General features: G+C 41.0%; 1 protein-coding gene across 3 annotated transcripts in view; it reads right to left on the minus strand.

Annotated features, from left to right (window-relative positions):
- Positions 1–1,845: 1,845 nt before the first annotated feature.
- The window catches only part of ZNF81 (zinc finger protein 81), an 85,051-nt gene continuing 62,749 nt past the window's right edge, over positions 1,846–24,147 (minus strand). For all 3 annotated transcript variants that reach the window (XM_019417560.2, XM_019417558.2, XM_019417559.2), the window contains 2 exons: positions 17,570–17,665; positions 1,846–5,813 (listed from right to left, as the gene is read on the minus strand). In XM_019417560.2, the coding sequence (XP_019273105.2) occupies positions 4,105–5,813; positions 17,570–17,665 (1,805 nt within the window). In that variant the 3' untranslated portion in view covers positions 1,846–4,104. The remainder of the gene's footprint in view (positions 5,814–17,569; positions 17,666–24,147) is intronic.

Here is a 24,147-nt window from a genome sequence, read left to right on the forward strand (position 1 = left end):
TATGGGTAATCTATAAAATCATAACTTTTCTTGAACTCACCAGAGAACGAAGATCATAGAGCAACCAACTAGCTTATATATAAGACAAGTGCCTCAAGGGAGACACGAAGTTGTCCCTGGATCACCTGTGGCAAAGCAAGAAGGAATATGGGCCCACCATGCCAGCAGTTAAAATTTCAGCAAGAAATTTTAATGAAGTTCTAAAGGCTGAGTGTGGGATAATATGAGAATATAGAAGCACTGAGGGCTGGAGACCTAAAGGTAGTTGGCCTTCACTTGCAAGCTCTTCCCTACAAACCTCCACTGGATCCTCACAAGAAATAATGGGGGTAGGGAAGGAGACTGGAGAAAGCCTCTCTCAGTGGTATAGGCCTGCAAGGGCAAAGCTGCTGATACAGAAATGGCACGAAGCCCCAATGGGACCCTATTTCCTTAATGAACAAAAGCCTTAAGCCACTTAAAGAGAAGTGATGCAAACCCTGTTGTTCCCAGATACAGGTGCAGATCCACTGTGGCTAGAGAAAAGGGAAAAGGGAAAAGGGAAAAAAAACTTCCATTCTTGGGGGAAGGGCAGGTAATCATCCTGAGCTCAGACCATTAAAGGCATTTTACCAATGGGGAGGTGCAGGATCACTGAAAAAGCACCACCCTCAAGACCTAGGGATACAGGGCCTGCCTAAAACTAAGGTTGGTTTAGGACAACTCCTGCCCCCTACTCATCGGGTCACTACGATCCAAGTAATAACAGTAGTCTACTACTAAGGGAGAGACATGGGCATGGAGAGAGATCCTCCCTGAGATGCAGGCACACAGGAAAGGTCTAAAGGCAAGGGTGGTGCAAGAATATTGAGAAAAATGATCTGTAAAACCAATGCCTACATTAAGCCCAAGGTAATACTAGAGAAATTTGAAGTCTATGGTACAATGAAGATAACCACAGCCAACAACAAAACCTAAATCCAGCCCAAATTCTGACTAGATGGACCTCCCCCCCTTCCTCTCTGATTTATCAAAAGAGCAGCCGTGATTATTTCCAGGAATAAATATTATTTATCTCAGTTTCTACTCTCCTACATACAATATCTTACATTCAGCCAAAAATTATTAGATGCAAAACAGGATAAACAATCTGCTGTTAAGAGACAGAGAAATAAAAATAAATCTAGACTCAGCTGACCCAGTTGTTAGTACTATCAAATAGGGAATTTAAAATAACAATGATTCATATGTTAGAGAGGATGGTGGGAAGTGTGAACAACAGGTATGAACAGATGGGGAATTTCAGCAGAAAAATGAAAACTAGAAGAGTCAAATGGAAATGCTAGAAATAAAAAAGAAAACATAACTGAGATGAAGAATGCCTTTCATGGGTTCATCAGTAGACCTAACAGAAGTAGGGGTTAAACAGACCTAACAGGGAAGGGGTTAAAATTAGTGAACTTGAAGATAGGTTAATAGAAGTTATCCCAACTGAAACACAAAGCAAAATAAAGATTGTAAAGGGACACACATATAGGGATGGTAGAAATTTGTAACGTTTTTCTATCTAACACAATCTATCTTCTGGTCACTATTTATATATCACACCATGCAAAATATGTTCATCCTCATTCCAAGACCTCCAAATGTCTTATCCCAAATTATGGCATCAAATCCAGGACCTCAAGTCTTCTGTATCAGGTTCAGATGTGGCTGAAGCTCCTTGGGTGCAATTTGTTTCTTGATCCAGAGACCTGTGAGCTAAATGGTAGGTTATATGACCATCACCCCCACCCCCCCCCCTCCACACACACACACTCAAAACACACACACACAAATGGAAAGATAGGGTAGGGACTGGAGAACTGCAATAGACACTTTCATTTAAAAGAAGGGAGGAACAAGAGGCACATATTAGTCACTGTTCCATAATAATTCTGAAATCCCACAGAGCAAATGTTGTCAGATCTCCCTGCTCCAGGGGCAGGATGTTTCTTGATTGGGTCACAGTTCTACCTGGGAACAGCTTCCCAGTCCATTTTAATATATTGTTCTTGGGTCTCCTTTCTGAGACATCCTTCTTTTTCCATAAGAAATGGCAGCTGAATAACTTTCTCTGCTTGCTTCATGTTCATAGAAGTTAGAAAAGGTAGTCCAGAGACCACTTTTCATTTTGGACTGTTTCAATTCCTTTAAGTCCAACCTGGAGGTAGTAAAACTCTATTAGAAACTTTATAGGTGTTCTATGAATCTGGTTTGTATTTACTCCATGCCCCAAATGCCACACTGACCATTCTTTTTAAGACAGGCCCCTTCTCTACTTTATCAATATGTCAGGTTACTGGACGATGTCATGAAGTTTTTAGAAGCCATCTGGTTTAGCTGAGAGAGTTTCCCAAACACCAACTTAAATATTTCACACATTTTAACAAAGGGTCTTATAGCCACACCCATGATTTGATCTCTACCCTGAGGCCACTTTTCACCTTGAGAATATTTTGATGTCCGGAGAGACTGGAGATGTGAGAAATAGTTATTTTCCAACCCAGCAAGTCCTGGCTTTTTAAATATTTCTTCTGAATTCTGCTTGCAAATGGAACAGTTATTTCCTTAGTTCATCTCTTTTTGTACCTTACCACATGCAGCTAAAAAGAAGCCAATTGATATTTCCAACATTCTGTTGGAAATCTCCTTAGCCAGATCCACAAGTTCATCTGGTATATTCTCTATCTTCTCACACAGCATGGTAACTGTTTTGTTATTCTTTTCCTTAGTAAATAACATAAGCTGCCATCTTTTTCAGCCTTTCTTAACAGTTTTCCTCATTGTTTTTCCAGTCTCCACCTGCCGCCCAGGCCCAAAGCTAATGCCACATGTCTTAGGTTTTGGTACAATACCTCCGCAAGCATACACTTTTAGGTATTGCTTAGCATTTTCTGTGCAACAAACTACCAAAAACTTAGCAGCTTAAAACAAGAATCATTTTATTTATCCCCCAATTCTGGTTGGCCTGGTTAACTGGTATGGCTCTTTTGGTGTGGGCCAGTTTGGCTGGGGCTGGAGGTTGAGGAAGGCCTCACTCTCCTGTCTGGCAGTTGGTCTAAGAGGCCTCATCTGTGCTGGCTCATTTCTGTTCCATGTGGTTTCTCACCCTCCGGCTGAGTACTCTTGAGTTTCTTCACAGGAAGGTCTCAGAATTCCAAAGAGCAGCAAAAGATAAGCCTCAAGGCAGACTTTTCTCCAGGCCTCTTCTTGAATCTCTTTGCTAATGTATATTGGCCAAAGCAAATCACATGGCCAAGCCGAGAGTCAAGGAGTAGACAGAGTTCTACCTCTTAATAAAAGAAAAAAAGAGTAACATTGCAAAGGGGTGTGCATAAAAGGATGGGAGAGGTCTGTGGCTATTTTGCATTGTACCACAATTAAAGAAGATAAAAATAGAATGTTGTGGAAACCAGTATGAATGATAGGATTATATTTATGTGTTCATGTAAGAGTATATCTGCAGATATGGGTATATATAAAACCATAATGACATTAAAACTGTGGATTCGCGGGAGGATTCAATAGGAAACATGTTTGACAGACACAATTATATTAAATTCAAAAAAGAATTTCAATTCAATTATTCCTTCTGTTGTGCAATGTGTTCTGCCACAAACACCCTACAGAACTGAGTGTAGGTCTACACGTCAAATACATTATTTTGTTGTTCTTCCTTTCACTTTGTTGCCACTTTAAATTGCCTAATATAACACAGTAAACATGACTGTCATTTACATAATTTTGCTCACTCCATCTATAAAGAATTGGGTAACAATTTGCCTTATCACACTTTCTACAGGAAGGCTTTACCTAATGCATCAAACTGATAGCATTTTCCCCAAACTGACAGGATTCGATTCTATTTTGTGAAGCCATGCAAATATGAAAAGTCCCTTTGAATCAATGCATTCTTAGAGGGTCTCTTGAATAGTTTTTCTCATCTCAGGGGCAAGAGCCTGAAAACTGCTTTTTATTATGCAGTGTATTCATGTAGGGTCTGTCTTGGATAGATTTCATAATACACATGTAGACCTGACTTCTGTGATAAGGTTTTCTCATTTTTAAGAAACAGGGTTACTTTCATGTATGAATATTGCGATGCATACTCAGAACTGATTTCTGAGTGAAGCCCTTTCCACAGTCACTGCATTTATAGGGTTTCTCTCCAGTATGAATTGTCTGGTGCTTATTGAAATTTGACCGGTCAGTGAAGGCCTTCCCACATTCGGCACACATGTAAGGTTTCTCTCCTGTGTGAATTCGCTGATGTACTTTGAGATGTGGTTTCTTGGAGAAGGATTTCTCACATTCAGGACATTTATAAGGCTTCTCTGTAGTATGAATTCTCTGATGTGTAATTAACTCTGACTTCTGGATGAAGGCCCTGCCACAGTCAGCACAAACATAGGGTTTCTCTCCAGTATGAATGGTCTGGTGTTTATTGAAATTTGACCGGTCAGTGAAGGCTTTTCCACATTCAGCACATATGTAAGACTTCTCTCCAGTATGAGATTTCTGGTGAGTATTGAGATTTGATCTGTTGGTAAAGGCCTTCCCACATTCAGTGCATATATAGGGTTTCTCTCCTGTGTGAATTCGCTTATGCATCTGGAGTTGTGACTTAGAAGGGAAAGACTTCCCACAGTCACTGCATTCATAAGGCTTCTCTCCAGTATGAATTCTTTGATGGGCAATCAAGTGTGCTTTCTGGATGAAGGCCTGCCCACATTCAGTACATATATAAGATCTCTCTCCTGTGTGAATTCTCTGATGCATCCTGAGTGTCGATTTTTGGGTAAAGGCTTTCCCACACTCACTACATTTGTGGTGTCTCTCCCCAGTATGAATTTTCTGATGCACATTGAGGGCTGAGTTCAGGGAGAAGCCTTTCCCACATTCACTGCATTCATAGAGTTTTTCTCCAGTATGAGTGGTCTGATGCCTAAGTAGAGATGACACCTGGAAAAATGATTTTCCACATTCGCTGCATTTATAGGGTTTTTCTCTAGTATGAGTTTTCTTATGCATAATTAATTCTGAATTATGGATGAATGCCTTCCCACAGTCAGGACATATGTACAATTTTTCGTCTCTATGAACTCTCAGATATATACTGAGTAGTGGCTTCTGTGTAAAAACATTTACACATTTGCCAAGTTCATGAGGTTTTTCCATAGTATGGATTCTCTGGGGTGCAAAGAGGTGCGACTTCTGGGTGAAGATCTTCCCAAACTCAGTACACACATTTGTTTTCTCCCCAGCAGGAAATTTCAGATTGTGACTGAATGCTTGTTTAAGGCTGAGGACTTTTCCACACTGATTACTTTCACAGAATTGCCCTCCTGTAGGAGTATTTGCATGGCTAGTATAAGAAGAGCTCTGAGTGAAAACTTGACCACGTCCAATATTTTTATCAAAATTCTTTGTTGCAATGTTTTTACTAGGAGTATGTAAGTCTAAATTCTGCTTAAAACTCTTTCCAAATGAGTCACGTTTATGCGGTCTTTTCTGTGAAGGAATACGATTTGGGCTTGAAGGCACAAATTTTCCACTGTCTTTATATTCAAAGTCCCACTCTGTATTCAATATTTTCTTATTGATGAAAACAGCATGACTCAGAGGTTTGCTCTGTTTTTCCTGATATCTTTTAATCTGTTCAGAATCTTGCCACAGTTCTTCTAAAATGGAATACAATGAATCATCTGTTGTATCTTCACCCTCCATTTCACTATGAAATGAAGCTTTTCCAGAAATTCTTCTTTGTGGGGTCTTAATCCCAAGCCTCCCATCTAAAAAGAGAAAGAAAGTAAAATTGACACAAAGAATAGATAGCAGGGTATTAAAAGGTACACATAAGCTAATCCAAATTGAACACAGGGAAACCAGTATATATGATGATGATAATGACAGTGATAACAAGAAATACACATATAGCACTTATTATGTGCCAAGTTCCTGCATGACACTTATGATGTTCCAAGCATTGTTCTGAGAAATACATACACACATTGGGGTGCCTGGGTGGCTCAGTCGGTTAAGCGTACGACTTAAGCTCAGGTCATGATCTTGTGGCTCCTAAGTTCAAGCCCCGCGTCAGGCTCTGTGCTGACACCTTGGATCCTGGAGCCTGCTCTCCCCCTCCGCCCCAACTCTCAAAAATAAATAAACATTAAAAACGTCAAAATTTCACATTATTGAGAATTTCAAGACAGTGGGGCGCCTGGGTGGCTCAGTCAGTTAAGCGTCAGGCTTCAGCTCAGGTCATAATCTCACAGTTTGTGGGTTCCAGTCTTGCCTCAGGCTCTTTGCTGACAGCTCAGAGCCTGGAGCCTGCTTCGGATTCTGTGTCTCCCTCTCTCTCTGCCCCTCCCCCACTCACACTTTGTCTCTCTCTCTCTCTCTCTCTCAAAAGTAAACATTAAAAAAAGTAAAAAATAAAAAGAAAGAAACACACACACTCACTCACTTAATCCTTTCAAAAGCCCTTTGAGGTATTTTCTATTATTAGGTATTTCTATTATTATCTACCTATCGTAGATAAGGAAAGTAAAGCTCAGAATAATTTGCACTAAACATAAGTTATTAAGCATTGGAGATCGGAGTTCAACATAACCAATCTAGCTCTATTTTGGTAGGAGGCTCGGATATAAAGTAGGGTGGACTGAAGTTTTAAAAGACAAAGGTTTTGGGGCGCCTGGTTGGCGCAGTCGGTTAAGCGTCCGACTTCAGCCAGGTCACGATCTCGCGGTCCGTGAGTTCGAGCCCCGCGTCAGGCTCTGGGCTGATGGCTCGGAGCCTGGAGCCTGTTTCTGATTCTGTGTCTCCCTCTCTCTCTGCCCCTCCCCCGTTCATGCTCTGTCTCTCTCTGTCCCAAAAATAAATAAAAAACGTTGAAAAAAAAAATTAAAAAAAAAAAATAAAAGACAAAGGTTTTAAGGGAAAATAATCTGTGGATAGAGTAGTTTTGGAGGAGGTGATTCAGAGTCTAAGTCCTCATTAGCTTTTGATTCTAAATCCTCACTCGTCTTGTTCCTTTTTGTTTATTAGCAACAAGACCAAATTAATGTGATCAAAAAGCCAATTTAATTTGCCAACAGAGTAGATCATTAAAGTTCTCATCATAAGGAAAAAAAAAAACCTTTTTTTTGGGTATCTTATGCAATGGGTTTTAACTAAACTTATTGTGCTGATCTTCCACGATGTATTTAAGTTAGATCATGATGCAGTACACCTTAAATCTATACAGTGTTGTATGTCAATCTCCATAAAATCGAGAAAAACTTACGCCTATAGGAAAAATACTGGGGGTGATAGCTATTCTGGCCTATATAAAAGAATAAGTAGATATCCACACTCCAACTCTCCATCTAGGTATAACTGTTTTGTTGGACCTAAAATCATACACATCTAACAAGAAGCATAAAATCAGAGAGAAGATCAGCTATCTGTGGTAGACTGAAAGCTGTCCACTAGAACCTATTTCAGCATTCTTTTGCAATAAGAGGAAAGTAGCCAGGCATATGGCTGCCCAGTCATGATAGCATTTCTCAGCCTCCTTTGAGAAAATTGGTTTGGCCATGTGACAATGTTCTCATCAACAGAACGTGAGAGAATACGATAGCTGCCACTTTCAAGTCAGCGCACTGTGACAGTAGGCATGTTTCCTCTATACCCTCTTCGGCCTTCTTGCTTTACTAAAACCTGGCCTTGGCAGCAACACAGATACAAACGTGCAGGTGGCACGCACACACACACACACACACACACACGGACAAACCCAAGAGATGGCCGGGTTATGTAATGGAAGGAACCTGGATTCCCGAATAAACATGAGCAACAAGGTTTTCCAAAGGGCTGTGATATTAGCAACTTTATCTGAGAGAGGAATAAAATTCTTCAGTATTTAAGTCACTTTACCTTATAATCTCTTTGTTACTGCAAATAAGCTTTAATATAATTTAAAAAAATTTTCCACATTTATTTATTTATTTTTGAGAAACAGAGTGAGACAAAGCATGAGTGGGGGAGGGGCAGAGAGAGAAGGAGACACAGAATCTGAAGCAGGCTCCAGGCTCTGAGCAAGCGGTCAGCACAGAGCCTGATGCGGGGCTCGAACTCATGGACTGTGAGATCATGACCTGAGCTGAAGTCAGACGCTCAACCGACTGAGCCACCCAGGTGCCCCAGCGTTAACATAATTAATACACTATTTTCACCCAGAGTGGGAATCACAGATGTTTCCATGACCAGTATAGTGCATGAGACATATGAGATTCTTGATAATTTTAAAATGGAAAAATTATACATTATTTCCTCAGCAAGAGATTTTAGATTGTGAGAATGCTCTGAGTCATCAAGTTCAGTTTTACCCCGTTGGTCACTTTGATGCTGTATTCTGGATACATATCCCAGCCAAAAATCTCATCCTTTTATTCTTACGTCATGTTTTTATTCTCACACGCTTGGCTTTAATGTATTCTGGAGATATTAAGCACTGGATTCCGAGTCATGGTTTTAGAAGTGGTTCTGTTTTTCACTTTAAATTATATATATTATATATATATGTGTGTATATATATATATATAATTATAATATTATACATATTAATATACAGAAGAGGTTCTGCTTTTCACTTTAAATTATATATATAATTATATATTATTATATTATATACTAATATAATATATATAATGAGTATAAATATAAAACTTATAAATAATTAAGTTAGCTTCTAAACCCCTGCTGTATTGGACAATATTTACATCACCAGTACCAATTTTTAGTGCAAAAAATCTGCAATAAAAAGCTTCCCTACACTTTTCCTGAGCCCACAGACTCAATGAACAGTACATAAATGAAGAGTCGACGGTCTAGATAAAACCTGTGGTGCAAGCTTGCATTCTATTTGCCACTCACAAAAATGCCTCAAGAAGTCCAGTTTATTCTTAAATCAAAAGACACATTTATACCTTCTTCCTCCATTTAGCCTGCTTAGCACTTAATTTCTTTTGTGCCACTGGAAAACATATTTATGCCGAGAGCTCTTCCTCTCTAGTCAGGAATAAGACAGGGATGTCCACTCTCATCATTACTATTTAACATAGCGCTGAAGTCTTAGCTTCAGCAATCAGATAACAAAAAGAAATAAAAGGTTTAAGAGACAAAACAGATGAACATAAGGGAAGGGAAACAAAAATAATATAAAAACAGGGAGGGGACAAAACAGAAGAGACTCATAAATATGGAGAACAAACTGAGGGTTACGGGAGGGGTTGTGGGAGGGGGGATGGGCTAAATGGGTAAGGGGCATTAAGGAATCTACTCCTGAAATCATTGTTGCACCATATGCTAACTAATTTGGATGTAAATTTTAAAAAATTAAAAATAAAATTAAAAAAATAATAAAAGGTACCCAAATTGGCAAGGAAGAAGTCAAACTTCACTATTTGCAGATGACATGATACTCTATGTAGAAAACCCGAAAGACCACCAAAATGTTGTTAGAACTAATACATGAATTCAGCAAAGTTGCAGGATATTAAATCAATGCTCAGAAATCTGTTGCATTTCTATACACCACTTATGAAACAGCAGAAAAAGGAATCAAGGAATTGATCCCATTTGCAACTGCACCAAAAAACTACAAGATACCTAGGAATAAACCTAACCAAAGAGATACAAGATCTCTGAAAACTATAGAAAGCTTATGAAAGAAATTGGAGAGGACACAAAAAAAAGGAAAAATATTCCATGCTCCTGGATTGGAAGAACTAACATTGTTAAAATGTCTATACTCCCTAAAGCAATCTACATATTTACTGCAATCCCTATCAAAATACCACCAGCATTTTTCGAGAGCTAGAACAAACAATCCTAAAGTTTGCATGGAACTACAAAAGACCCTGAATAGCCAAAGCAATCTTGAAAAAGAAAAGCAAAGCTGGAGATATCATGATTCCAGACTTCAAGCTATATAACAAAGTTCTAGTCATCAAGACAGTATGGTACTGGTACAAAAACAGACACATAGATCAATAGAACAAAATAGAAAATCCAGAAATAGACCCACAACTATATGGTCAACTAATCTTCGACAAAGCAGGAAAGAATATCCAATATAAAGAAATACAGTCTCTTCAGCAAATGGTGTTGGGAAAACTGGACAGCAACATGCAGAAGAATGAAACTGGATCACTTTCTTATACCATATACAAAAGTAAATTCCAAATGGATGAAGGACCTAAATGTGAGAGAAAGCAAACCATCACAACCCTAGAAGAGAACGTAGACAGCAACCTCTTTGACCTCAGCCACAGCAACTTCTTACTAGACACATCACTGGAGGCAAGGGAAACAAAAGCAAAAATGAACTACTGGGACTTCATGAAGATAAAATCTCCTGCACAGTGAAGGAAACAATCAACAAAACTAAAAGGTAGCCTATGGAATAGGAGAAGATATTTGCAAATGACATATCTGATGAAGGGTTAGAAACCAAAATGTATAAAGAACTTCTCAAACTTAACACCCAAAAAACAAATACTCCAGTTAAGAAATAGGAAAAAGATGGGGCGCCTGGGTGGCTCAGTCGGTTAAGCATCTGACTTCAGCTCAGGTCATGATCTCACAGTCTGTGAGTTTGAGCCCTGTGTCGGGCTCTGTGCCGACAGCTCGGAACCTGGAGCCTGCTTCAGATTCTGTGTCTCCCTTTCTCTCTCTGCCCCTCCTCTGTCTCAAAAATAAATTAAAACATTAAAAAAAAAGAAACAGGCAAAAGACATGAATAGATATTTTTCCAAAGAAGACATCCAAATGGCTAACAGACACATGAAAAGATGCTCAACATCAGTCATCACCAGGAAAATACAAATCAAAACCATGATGAGATACCACTTGATGAGATACCTGTCAGAATGGCTAAAATTAACAACACAGGAAACAACAAGGTGTTGGCGAAGATGTGGAGAAAGCAGAACCCTCTTGCACTGCTGGTGGGAATACAAACTGGTGTAGCTGCTCTGAAAACAGTACGGAGGCTCCTCAAAAAACTAAAAGTAGAACTACCCTACAATCCAGCAGTTGCACTTCTAGGTATTTACCAAAAGGATACAAAAATACAGATTCAAAGGGGTACATGCACCGTGTTTATAACAGCATTATCAACAACAGCCAAACTATGGAGAGAGCCCAAATGTCCATTGAATGATGAATGGATAAAGAAGATATGGCATGTATACACACACACCACACACACCACACACACACACACACACACACACACACACACACACACACACACAAATATTACCCATCCATCAAAAAGAATGAAATCTTGCCATTTGCAATGATGTGGATGGAGCTGGAGTACATATGCTAAGCGAAATAAGTTAGGCAGAGAAAGACAAATGCCGTATGTTTTCACTCATGTGTGGAATTTAAGAAAACAAAACGGATGAACATATGGGAGTGTAAAAAAAGAGAGAGGGAAACAAACAATAAGAGATTCTTAACAATAGAGAACAAACTGAGGGTTCTTGGAGGGGATGTGGGTGCAGGGATGGGCTACATGGGTGATGGGTACTAAATAGGGCACTTGTTATGATGAGCACTGGGTGTTGTATGTAAGTGATGAATCACTGAATTCTATTCCTGAAACCAATATTGTACTATATGTTAACTAGGATTTATTTTTTTTTTTAATTTTTAATGTTTATTTATTTTTGAGAGAGAGAGAGAGAGAGACAGAGTGTGAGTAGGGGAGGGGCAGAGAGAGAGAGGGAGACAGATTCTGAAGCAGGCTCCAGGCTCCAAGCTGTCAACACAGAGCCTGACGCAGGACTTGAACTCACAAACTGTGAGATCATGACCTGAGCCGAAGTCAGACGCTTAACCGACTGAGCCACCCAGGCGCCCCTTAACTAGGATTTAAATAAAACTTTGAAAAGAAAAATAAATTAGACAACAAAGGATAAAAGAAACATGTTTATGCTTCATTAAGCAGTTTGAGCCTTTTACTTTGAACATTAATCTGATCATATTGCTAGCAAGACTTTTTCCAAATTCCAAAAGCAGACACCTTCTGTGCGATTCATTTTGCTAATTATTTTAATAGATTTCTATTATGATAGAACATAATGCACAAGCAGTAAACCTTTTTAAAGCCTTTTTAAATGTTTATTTACTTTTGAGAGAGAGAGAAAAAAACAGAGTGCGGGGGGGGGGGGGGGGGGGGGGGAGGGGCAGAGAGAGAGGGAGATATCTGAAGCAGGCTCCAGGCTCTGAACTGTCAGCACAGAGCCCGATGTGGGGCTTGAACTCACAAACAGTGAGATCATGACGTGAGCCAAAGTTGGATGCTCAGCCAATTGAGCCACCCAGGCGCCCCAAGAATAACAATCTTCCACAGACTATTTCAGAAAATAGAAAAGGGAACACTTCACAACTCATTTATGTGGCCAGCATAATCCTAATACCAAAACCTGACAACATTGAAAAAAAGGAAAACTACAACCAAAATCACTTATGAAAATGAAAATATTTAAAACAAAATATCAGTTAATATAACTCAACAATATATATTAAGGGTTATATATCATAAACAACTAGTATCTATCTCAGAAATATAAGGTTAATTTAACATATGAAAATAAATAACTCACATATTAACAAAATAAAAACAACAACTCATATGATTAATAAGATGAGTAAAAAAACATTTGACAAAATTCAACATGTAACCATGATTTTAAAAAACTCTTAAACAAGCTAGGATTTAAAAAGAACTTCTATAAGGGTACCTAGGTGGCTCAGTTCCCTGAGCGTCCAACTTCAGTTCAGGTCATGATCTCACAGTTCGTGGGTTCAAGCCCTGCATTAGGCTCTGTGCTAACAGCTCAGCGCCTGGAGCCTGCTTCAGATTCTGTGTCTCCCTCTCTTTCCGCCCCTCCCCCCCCCCCTTGAAAATAAATAAATGTTAATAAAAAATTTTAAAAAAGAACTCCTATAACTCGATAAAGGGCAGCTTCAAAAAACATCATACACAATGGTATGAATTTTTTATCCCTAATATCAGGAACAAGGCAAGCGTGCCCACACTCACCACTTCTACTCAACATCAAATTGAAGGTCTTAGTGAAATAAGGAAAAGTAAGAAAAAGCATGAAATTGGAAAGGAAAAAGTAAAAATGTTTCTTTTTTTAAAAAAAAAATGTTTATTATTTTTGAGAAAGACAGTAAGTAGGGGAAGGGGCAGAGAGAGAGGGAGACAGAGGATCTGAAGTGGGCTCTGTGCTGACAGCAGAGAACCCGACGTGGGGCTTGAACTCACAGACCCTGAGACCATGACCTGAGCCGGAGTCGGATGCTCAACCGACTGAGCTGCCCAGGCATCCCGTAAAAGTGTTTCTAAAGTGATAATGATTGCTTACATGAAAAACCCCAAGGAACTTACAAGAAAACTAATAGGTGGATGTAGGAATGCCTCAGGATACAAAGTCAATGTACAAAAATCAATCATGAGCAATTTATACATACTAGCAATGAACAATCTGAAAATAAAATTTAAAAAACAATGCCGTTTTACAATAGTGTCAAAAAGCATCAAATATTTAGGGATAAATTTAATGAAGGATGCATAAGACTTCTACACTGACAACCATAAAACATTGCTGAAAGCAATCAAACACCCAAATAAATGCAGAAAGTATGCCATGCTCATGGATTAGAAGGCTCAATATTGTGAAGATATCATTTCTCGTAAAATTGGTCCATAGAGTCAACTCAACTCCAAATAAAATCCCAGCAGACTACCTGAGTTCAAGACTCATTATAAAAGCTACAGTAATAAAGCAAGTGTGGGTTTGCCAAAAGGACAGTATATTAACTATATTTTCTTATTTTGTTTTTTTTTAAGTTTTTAACTTTAAGTCCACTATAGTTAATGTACATGCTATATTAGTTTCAGGTGCACAGTATACTGATTCAACAACCCTATACATTGCTCAGTGCTTATCATGAGAAGTGTACTCTTAATCTTCTTCACCTATTTTCACCCATCCCTCCTTCCCCCCCCCCTCTGGTAACCATCAGTCTGTCCTCTGTAGTTGAGAGTGTGTTTCTTGGTTTGTTTCTCTTTCTTTTTCCTTTGTTCATTTATTTTATCTCTTAAATACCACATATGAGTGAAATCATATGGTATCTGTCTTTCTCTAACTTATTTCGCTTAGTATTATATTCTCTAGATCCATCCATGTTGTTGCAAATGGCAAGATTTCATTCTTTTTTATGCCCGAATAGTATTCCAGCATGTGTGCGTGTGTGTATCATATCTTCTTTATCTTATTTTCTGTATTCTTTTTTAAAATTTATTTTTAATGTTTATTTATTTTTGAGAGAGACAGACACAGAGAGAGAGAGAGAGAGAGAGAGAGAGAGAGAGCGCACAAGCGAGGGAGGAGCAAAGACAGAGGGAGACACAGAGTCCGAAGCAGGCTCCAGGCTCTGAGCTGTCAGCACGGAGCCCGATGTGGGGCTCAAACTCACGAACCGTGAGATCATGACCTGAGCCAAAGTCAGAATGCTTAACTGACTGAGCCACCCAGGCACCCCTTATTTTCTGTATTCTTGATGCTCTGCCATCTGGTGCCTTGCTCATCCTGGAGAGAATGCCTCTCCCAGTGCTAGTTCATGCCCAGAGATAGCAAATGACTTCCCTGTAAGCATAACTTTCATATGCAAACCAACCAATCCAGAGCCCATGTCCACCAACTATCTCCTTTATTAAGTTCTCACAGGTTGAGCCACTATCCCGCTGCCCTAATCACCTCAGTACCAGATACCAGGTAACTACAGACAGTCCCTACACCCCAGAAGCCCTGCTGAAATTACTCAAACTAGCCAATGGTAAACCTTCCCAGCCTGCTCACTCTGCCTTACCCATTCTTTCCCAGGAAAATAACAATAAAGGCTCTTGCTGTGCTTTCCCCTCATGACTTTGGCCTTCTGACTGACCCTGGGGCTTCCCGGTGTGGCATGTCTCCTCTTCTTGGGAACTGTGAGTTACAAACTATCTTTTCTTTTTGAAGTTTACTTATTTATTTTGAGAGAGACAAAGAGTGAGTGGGGTAGGCGCAGAGAGAAGGGGAGAGAGAGAGAATCCCAAGCAGGCTCCGTGCTGGCAGTGCACAGCCCAGTGTGGGGCTCGAACTCATGAAACCATGAGATCATGACCTGAGCAGAAACCAAGAGTTGGACGCTTAACCAACTGAGCCACCCAGGTGCCCCAAAAATGTTTGCTTTTTGACAGACACCAGTAGGAAGATAGAAGTGAAAGCCACAAATTAAAACAAAATGTTGACAATGGATATATCTGGCACAGGAGTTATAGCCAGAAAATATAAAGAACTCTGAAAACTCATTAAGGAAACAACCCAATAAAAAAAAATGGGAAAGATAGTTGAACAGACACTTCAAACAAAAATGTACAAAGGTCACTAAGCACATGAAAAAATACTTTTCATTACTCATCAGAGGAATGCAACTTAAAATCATAATGAGATGCCATTACACATCCAGGATAATAGCAAAAATGAAAGAGATTGATGGTGGCGAGGGTTGGCAAGAATGTGGAGCAACCGAAATTCTTGTGTGTTGCTGCTGGAAGTGTAAAATCACAGCCACTTTGGAAGATAGTTTGGCCATGTCTTATTTTTATTTTTATTTTATTTTATTAAAAAAAAGTTTATTTACTTTGAGAGAGAGAGAGAGCAAGAGCGAGAGAGCAAGCGAGTGTAGGCAGAGAGAGACAGAGAGAGAGAGAATCCCATGTAGGCTCCGCACCATCGGTGAAGAGCCCGACGTGGGCTTGAACACCCAAACCGTGAGATCACGACCTGGGCCAAAATCAAGAGTCAGATGCTTAACTAAATGAGCCACCCAGGCGCCCCTGGCCACGTCTTATAAAGGCAAGCATATACTTACACAATTATATCACCCACCAACTCCACTCCTAGGTATTTACCCAAGAGAAATGTGAACATATGGTCACACAAAGACATACCAGAATGTTCACTACAGCTTTATTCACAATAACCAAATAATAACCACCTGTCATCAACAGGTGTATAGATAAACATGGCAATCTATTCATATCAGGGAATAGTATTCAGCATTTAAAAGGAATAAGCTAAGGGCACCTGGGTGGCTCAGTGAGTTAAGTGTTGACTTCGGCTCGGGTCATGATCTCGTAGTCTGTGAGTTCGAGCCCCGTGTCGGGCTCTGCTGACAGCTCAGAGCCTGGATCCTGTTTTGGATTCTGTGTCTCCCTCTCTCTGTGCCCTTCCCCACTCGTACTCTGTCTGTATGTCTCTCTCTCTCAAAAGTAAACATTAAAAAATAAAATAAAAGGAGTAAACTAGTTATATACTCAATAACATGGATGAATCACAAAATCATTATGCCAAAAAAATGAAGCCAGACCCAAAAGGGTATATATAGTATGATTTTATTCATATGAAACCCTAATAAAGACAAATCTAATCTATAGTGACAGAAAGCAGGTCAATGGTTGCCTGGGGCTAAAGGGGTGGTACATACTAACTACTAGGGGCATAAAGGCTCATTTTTGTGTGTGTATCTTCTTTGTGTACTTGAAATGGATACATTTGATTGTATGTAAATTATACCTGAATACAGCTGACTTATTTAAAAGAAAAAATGCTAAATGACAATGATCCTAAGGTCAGAAGATGGGAGAGATACATTGTGATGGGGAGGTGGAGAGGAGTAAGGAATATGAAAGCAATTCCTACAGAGAGAGGAGGAGGTGAGGCTGGTTGTAGATGACAGTTTATTGGTATCTTAGACGTGAGAAGATAAAACTTAGGAGAAAGAAGGTGGAGTGAGGCAACAAGCTGGTTTACAAAGAAGGCAAACTCATTAGAACCTAAAAGTATAGGGGCGCCTGGGTGGCTCAGTCAAGCATCTGACTTCGGCTCAGGTCGTGATCTCGCAGTTCGTGGGTTCAAGCCCCGCGTCGGGCTTTGTGCTGACAGCCCAGAGCCTGGAGCCTGCTTCAGATTCTGTGTCTTCCCCTCTCTCTGCGCACCCCCTGCTTTCTCTCTCTCTCTCTCAAAAATAAAGAAAGATTTAAAAAATTAACAACAAAAAGAACCTGAAAGTGTATGATAAGAATCTAAGACCTTGGGGGTGGGGTTTAAATAATGAAGCATAAAAATGTGATGGAAGGACAGAACATCCAAAAAAGCAAGATCTATAGGGAGGAAGCCTGGCATATGATCCAGAGTGTAGGAACTGTAGCAATTCTCCTGGACGCAAGTCAGGCCAAAAAGACAGTTGACAACAGTAAGGGAAATAAAGGGAGAGAGCAGTCTGGTACCTAAGAGGCCAATGTTATTTTTCCTTAAGCAGCTTCCAAAGTTTAGAACCTTCAAGATGGTAGAAATAATAGAATTTTAAAGGCACCAACCTCTTAGGAAAAGAAAAGTGTTTCTGTGCCCCCAGATCTGCCTGGGTTGCACTCACTCACCCGAACAGCTCTGATGTGGGGTTTTTCTCTCCAAAATCCATGGCTCCTCTCCTTGCTCCAACTTGAAGATGACTTCTGGTTTGGGAACTTCATACCCTGTTAACAGGACATGATAGAATTGGGTCCAGCTAATTGCTTTCCAAAAGTAACCACATTTCACTGGGAAAAGAGCAATAATCACAGAGGTTAATGGACTGAAGCATCTCAGACCAATCAAGGATGCCACCAGCACACACATCAGATGTTGCAGAGTTCTCAGCAGCTGAGAATGGAAATACTCTCATGGAGGCTCTGTGTTCGTTTCCTAGGGCTGCTCTCACAAAGTACCAAAACCTGGGTGACTTAAAACAGCAGAACATCATTGTCTCACACTTCTGGAGGCTCAAGTCTGAAATCAAAGTGTTTAGCAGGGCCATGCCCTCTCTCACAGATGTAAGGGAGAATCCTTCCTTGACTCTTCTAGCTTGTTCTTTGCCAGCAACGACGTTCCATTCTTTGATGTTCCTAAGCTTGTAAGTGCATCACTTCAGTTACATGGCCGTCTTCCCTCTATGTGTGTCTATTTCTATGCCCAAATTTCCCTTTTTTTATAAGGACACCAGTCATATTAAAAATCTTTTTTAATGTTTATTTATTTTTAAGAGAGAGAGAGAGAGACAGAGAGAGAGAGAGAGAGAGAGAGAGAGAGAGAGAGAAAGCAGGGGAGGGGCAGAGAGAGAGGGAGAAACAGAATTTGAAACAGGTTCCAGGCTCTGAGCTGTCAGCACAAAGCCCGACACAGGGCTCGAACCCAGGAACCTTGAGATCATGACCTGAGCTGAAGTCAGACGCTTAGCCAACTGAGCCACCCAGGTGCCCCAGGACACCAGTCATATTAGATTAGGGCCCACCCCAATGAACTCATTTTAACTTGATTTCTTCAGGGGTGCTTGGGTGGGTCAGTTGGTTAAGCAACCAACTCTTGATTTTGGCTCAGGTCATGATCTCACAGTCGTGAGCTCTGTCAGCGCAGAGCCTGCTTGGGATTCTCTCTGTTCCTCCCCTCTCGTGCTGTCTCTCAAAATAAATAAACATTAACAAAATTTAACTTGATTACCTCTATAAAGACGCTATTTCCAAATAAGGTCACATTCTTGGGTACTGGGGGTTCAGACTTCTGCATATCTTTTTTTCAGGGGACACACAATTCAACCTATAAAAATCTGCCCTCTGACCCCCCCAAATTCATGTCCTTCCCACGTGCAAAATATACTAACTCCATCCCAATATCCCCCAAAGTCTTAATCATTCCAGCATCAAGTCTTAAGTTCAAAATCTATCAAAATATCAACTCAAAGTCTCAAATCTTATCTAAATCACCCAAATTGGTTATGAATGAGTTGGGAGTGTGAATCATCTTGGGGCAGTTTCTCTCCACGCGAACCTGTGAAAGCAGACAACTTATCTGCCAAAATACCGTGGTAGGACAGGCATAGGATAGACATTCCCATTTCAAAAGGGAGAAACTGGAATGAAAAAAGGGATCACAGGTCCCAACAAAGTCCAAAGCCTAACAAGGCAAATTCCACTAGATTTTAAGTTTTGAGAGTAATTCTTATTGGCTCAATATTCTACCCTCCAAGCCTACAATGGCGGTGGCCCCACTCCGTTGGCCCCAGCCCAGGAGTGGCACCATTCACTATTACCTCTCCTGGTCCATTAGCAAAATATTTGCTTCCTGTTCTTATGACCTTAAGCTCTGCTGTTCCAAAGGGAGGAATGCTTCCACTGGGAGACACAATAGTGATTCCACTGAACTGGGAGACTTATCTGCCACCTGACATTTTGGGCCCCTCACATCTCTGAATCAAAAGGCAAAGAAGGGAATTACTGTGCTGGCCTGGGTGACTGATCCTGGTTACTCAGGGGAACTGGACTCCTGCCCCACAATGGAAAAGAGGAAGAAGCATGTCTGGAATACAGGAAATCCCTTGAGGGGGGGGTCTCTTAGTACTACTGTGTCCTGTGATTAAAGTCAATGGAAACTACATTGACTACAACAATCCAATTCAGGCAGATCCTTCAAGGAATGAATTTTCAGGTCAGCCCACTAGGTGACGAACCATAACCCACTGAGGTGTTTGCTGAGGGCAGAGGGAACAAGGAACGGCTAGTGAAAGAAGGAATTCTACCTCAAGACTGCAACACAGACACCTTGCCTCGGTTTTCAGTGTTCTGGCCTGCCCTGAAGATTCCAGACTCAGGATTACAGTATCAGCTCACCCGAATTTCCAGCCTGCAGGCCTGCCCTATAAATTTCAGAATTGTCAGTCCCTGCAGTCAGGTGAGCCAGTTCCTTAAAATAAACCTCTTTCCCAGATTCTGTGTATATGTACATGTATTCATTCTCTCTGTCTCTATGTATATGTACGTATGTATAGTGTGTGGGTGTACTCTGTATACATATATAACCGTATCTTATTGGTTCCATTTCTCTGGAGAGCCATAATACAAATTTTGAGGGTGACTCTAGAGGAAAAGAATAGTAAGAATGAGTTTTCTGAACTGGCTATGGGGTTTCTAGAATTGGTTCCCTATTCTGATTAGATTTGAATGCGCTAATGACTCTATTTCCAGTAGTAAAGAGGGCACTAATAGTCCATGGCATGATGTGGCAAAAGAGATATGCAAAATATCACCCCTGGATACTCCTAATCAAATGCTGATGAGAGGCATCTTTCTGCAGGACCTTATATTTGATACCCTAGACATTTTTGTCAAACTTACAAGTATAAGATTGCCTGGTTGCTCTTAATTATGCTGGTCAAAGTGGGGGGCCGGAAACTAAAGGATGCACTCAGGGATTTGATTTCCCAGCTCAAGCACTGCATACATGACCTGAACATTTCTATGTCTTTCCTGAAAGAAACCCCTACCTCCTGTAGCTGCAGAGTTGATATTGCTGAAAACCAAACCCAGAGTCTCATCCTGTGAATGGCTACATTACAACACAAACTGAATTCCCAACCTCACAGGGTGTCTGCTATTCAGGTGAGGGAACTGACTGAGAAGGAAGGAAACCTAAAAATTGGAATGGAAACATATGAGGACGCTGAACTTCTACATTCTGATGAGTCTTCTTTGCCAGTAGAAGTAGCCCTTCTACCCCTCTCTGAGAAGACTAACCCTACTTTGCCTGAGGACCTTGCAATGGCCTCCTCTGAGGTACTTGCCTTGCAAGGTACTGCTGAGTTCTCCCAGGACATACCCTTATTTGCTTCTAGACCTCTAACTAGACTCAAGTCTCATCAGGGCCCAAAGAGTGAGATATAGTGTAAATTCATGAGAAGGTGCAAAAGAACTGCATTATTTGTCTAATTTATATAGACAGAAATCTGGGAAATCTGGGTAAAAATGGGTATGAAGAGTGTGGGATAATGGGGGCACCTGGGTGACTCAGTCACCTGAGCATCCGACCCTTGATTTCAGCTCAGGTCACGATCTCACAGTTTGTGGGATCAAGCCCTGCATTGGGTTCTGTGCTGACAGTGTGGAGTGTGCTTGGGATTCTCTCTCCCTTTCTCTGTCTTCCCTTTCCCCACTCTCTCTTTCTCTCTCTGTCAAAATAAATAAAAGAGTGCGGGATAATGGAAAGAACATAAAGTTGGATCAGGCCAGATTTAGTGGTATGTGCACACTAAACAGATTCTGAATTTAATGATGCCACTTGGGTTAGAGAGGGCTTGAACATTTTGCTTAGTTGGCAGAAACGTGGATCAAAACATGGCCTGTACTAAATGCAGCTGAAATGGAGAACTGCTTTGGAAGAACTCTCTATACTATAGAGAAAGGCATCCAAAGGCTTGGGGATACTGGGATGTTAGAGTGGGTTTATCATGTAAGACATTCTGTCCCGCACTGGGAGGATCCAGAGGACATATCTGTGACCATGGCTGTGACAAACAAATTTGGGTGGGTGTGGGGAGGGGGCAGAATCCTTAAAGATTTCTGTGATTGCTTCTTCTCTGTAGGACACACAATTATAGTGGAAGTGCTGCCACTCAATTGGGAAACCCAAATGCAATGGGCATAATTGGATCCTGGGGTGGCAGGGGCCACATGGAGGCACTGAATTGCTAAATGCAAGGTGGGCACAGTTACTATAGTGGACAGCAGGGTCAAGTGATACTATAGTGGACAGATACTATAGTGGACAGCAGTGATCAGAATAGTCTGACTTGCAGGGAGACCCATGGTGTTGGCTAGTTGATCATGATGTCTCTAGAAAATAGATGAGCAATCTACTAAATTCTTTTAAAAATTTTTTAATGTCTATTTATCTTTGAGAGAGAGAGAGAGAAAATCTGAAGCAGGCTCTAGGCTCTGAGCTGTCAGCACAGAGCCCGGCGTGGGGCTCGAACTCACGAACTGTGAGATCATGACCTGAGCTGAAGTTAGATGTTTAATCGACTGAGCCACCCAGACACCCCAGCAATCTATTAAATTCTTACTTGATCTGTATAAAGAGAAGAGTTCTAGCTCAAGTGAACAGAAGTCTAACTTGAAACATAAAAACAGAGAGTCTCAGCTCCTCCATCAATTTTCAGACTTGAGCCAGTTTACAGACCCAGAAATCTCTGAATGAAGGGGAGACAGCTCCCCTGAGGAAGGACCCCCACTACACTGTCAAAATTTATACTACTAATCTCTCTCCCAGCCTTCTCTAAAGGGATTTACAGTCCCCTTGTCAGGGTGACTGTGCATTGAGGCAAAGGACATAGTGAGGCTTTTCAGAGATCATTGGACACCAGTTCTAAATGGACACTAATTCCAGGAGACGCAGGATGTCACTGTGGCCCACTAGACAGCATAGGGGCTTATGAGAGTAAAGTGATCAATTGCGATTCAGCCCAGCTCCATCTCACAGGGGGCCCAGCAGTCCCCCAAACCCATCCTGTGGTTATCTTCCTGGTTCAGGAATGCAAAATTAGAATACAGATACCCAGCAACTGACAGAATCCCCATACTGGTTCCCTGACTTGTGCAGTGAGGACTATTACAGTGAGAAAGGACCAGTGGAAGCCACTAGAACTGCCTCTACTAGGAAAATAGTAAACCAAGGAAATATGTATTCCTGTAAGAATTGCAGAGATTAGGGCCACCATCAAGAACCTGAAGGATGCCAGGGCGGTGAGTTCCACCACATGTCTATTCAACTCACCTATTTGGCCTGTGCAGAGGACAAATAGATCTTGGAGAATGACAGTCGCTCATCATAAGCTTAACCAGGTGGTAATTCCAATAGCAGCTGCTGTACGAGACACAGGTTCACTGCTTAAGCAAATTAACGCATCCCTTCGTACCTGGTATGGTAGCTATTGATCTGACAAATGTGTGGGTTGGGTTTTTTTTTTTTTTTTGGCAATACCTGTTAGTAGAGACTACTAGAAACAGTTTGCTTTCAGTTGTTAGGACCAACTATATATATACCTTTACTGTCCTACCTCAGAAATATATCAGCCTTTCAGTCCTATGTCATAATTTAGTCTGCAGGGATCTTTTTTTTTAAGTTTATTTATTTATTTTGAGAGAGAGAACAAGTGAGTGGGGGGAATGGGAGGGGGAGAGCAGAGAGTTGGGGAGAGAGACAGAATCCCAAGCAGGCTCTGCACCGCCAGCATGGAGCCTGATGAGGGGCTCGAACTCACAAACTGCGAGATCATGACCTAAGCTGAAACCAAGAGTCTGATGCTCAACTGACTGAGCCACCCAAGTGCCCCAGTCTGCAGGGATCTTGACTGCCTTTCCCTTCCACAAGATATCACGTTGGCCCATTGCATTTATGACATTATGCTGACTGGACCTTATGAACGAGAGGTAGTAATGACTCTTGACTTACTGGTGAGATATTTGTATGTCACAGGGTAGGACATAAATCTGACAAAAATTTAGGGGCCATCTACCTGAGGGAAAGTTCCATGCCACTGGACCCCTAGAAATCTCCAAGTGAAGAATAAGTTTTTGCATCTGGTTCTTGCTATAAGTAAAAGAGGGATAATGCCTACTGGGCCTCTACAGACTTCAGAGGCAATATATTCCTCATCTGGGTGTGCTATTCTGGCCCATTTACCATGTGATCCAAAAAACTGCTAGTTTTGAACAAAGCCCAGAATGAAAGAAGGCTCTTTACAGATCCAGACTGCCATATAAGCTGCTCTGCCACTGGGCCATATGATCTGGCAGATCCAGTGGTGTTTGAAGTGTTCGTGGCAGATAGGGATGAAGCTTTTGGCAGGCCCTCACAGGAGAATCACAGAGCAAACCTTAGGATTTTGGAGCAAAGCCCTGCCATCCTCTGAGGATAACTGCACTTCTATAGAGAAACAGCTTTTAGCTTCCTACTTGGTCTCAACTTACTTACTTGCTGAATTTAAGCGTTATTAGCACGTGGAAGAAAGGACACTTAACAAGGACTCCTTCAGGGCGCCTGGGTGGCTCAGTCGGTTAAGCGTCTGACTTTGGCTCAAGTCATGATCTCCAGGTTCATGGGTTCGAGCCCCATGTCGGGCTCTGTGCTGACAGCTCAGAGCCTGGAGCCT

The sequence above is a fragment of the Panthera pardus genome, unplaced genomic scaffold (genome assembly GCF_024362965.1).
Source record: "Panthera pardus isolate Hobbes unplaced genomic scaffold, ASM2436296v1 HiC_scaffold_27, whole genome shotgun sequence".
Taxonomy (NCBI): domain Eukaryota; kingdom Metazoa; phylum Chordata; class Mammalia; order Carnivora; family Felidae; genus Panthera; species Panthera pardus.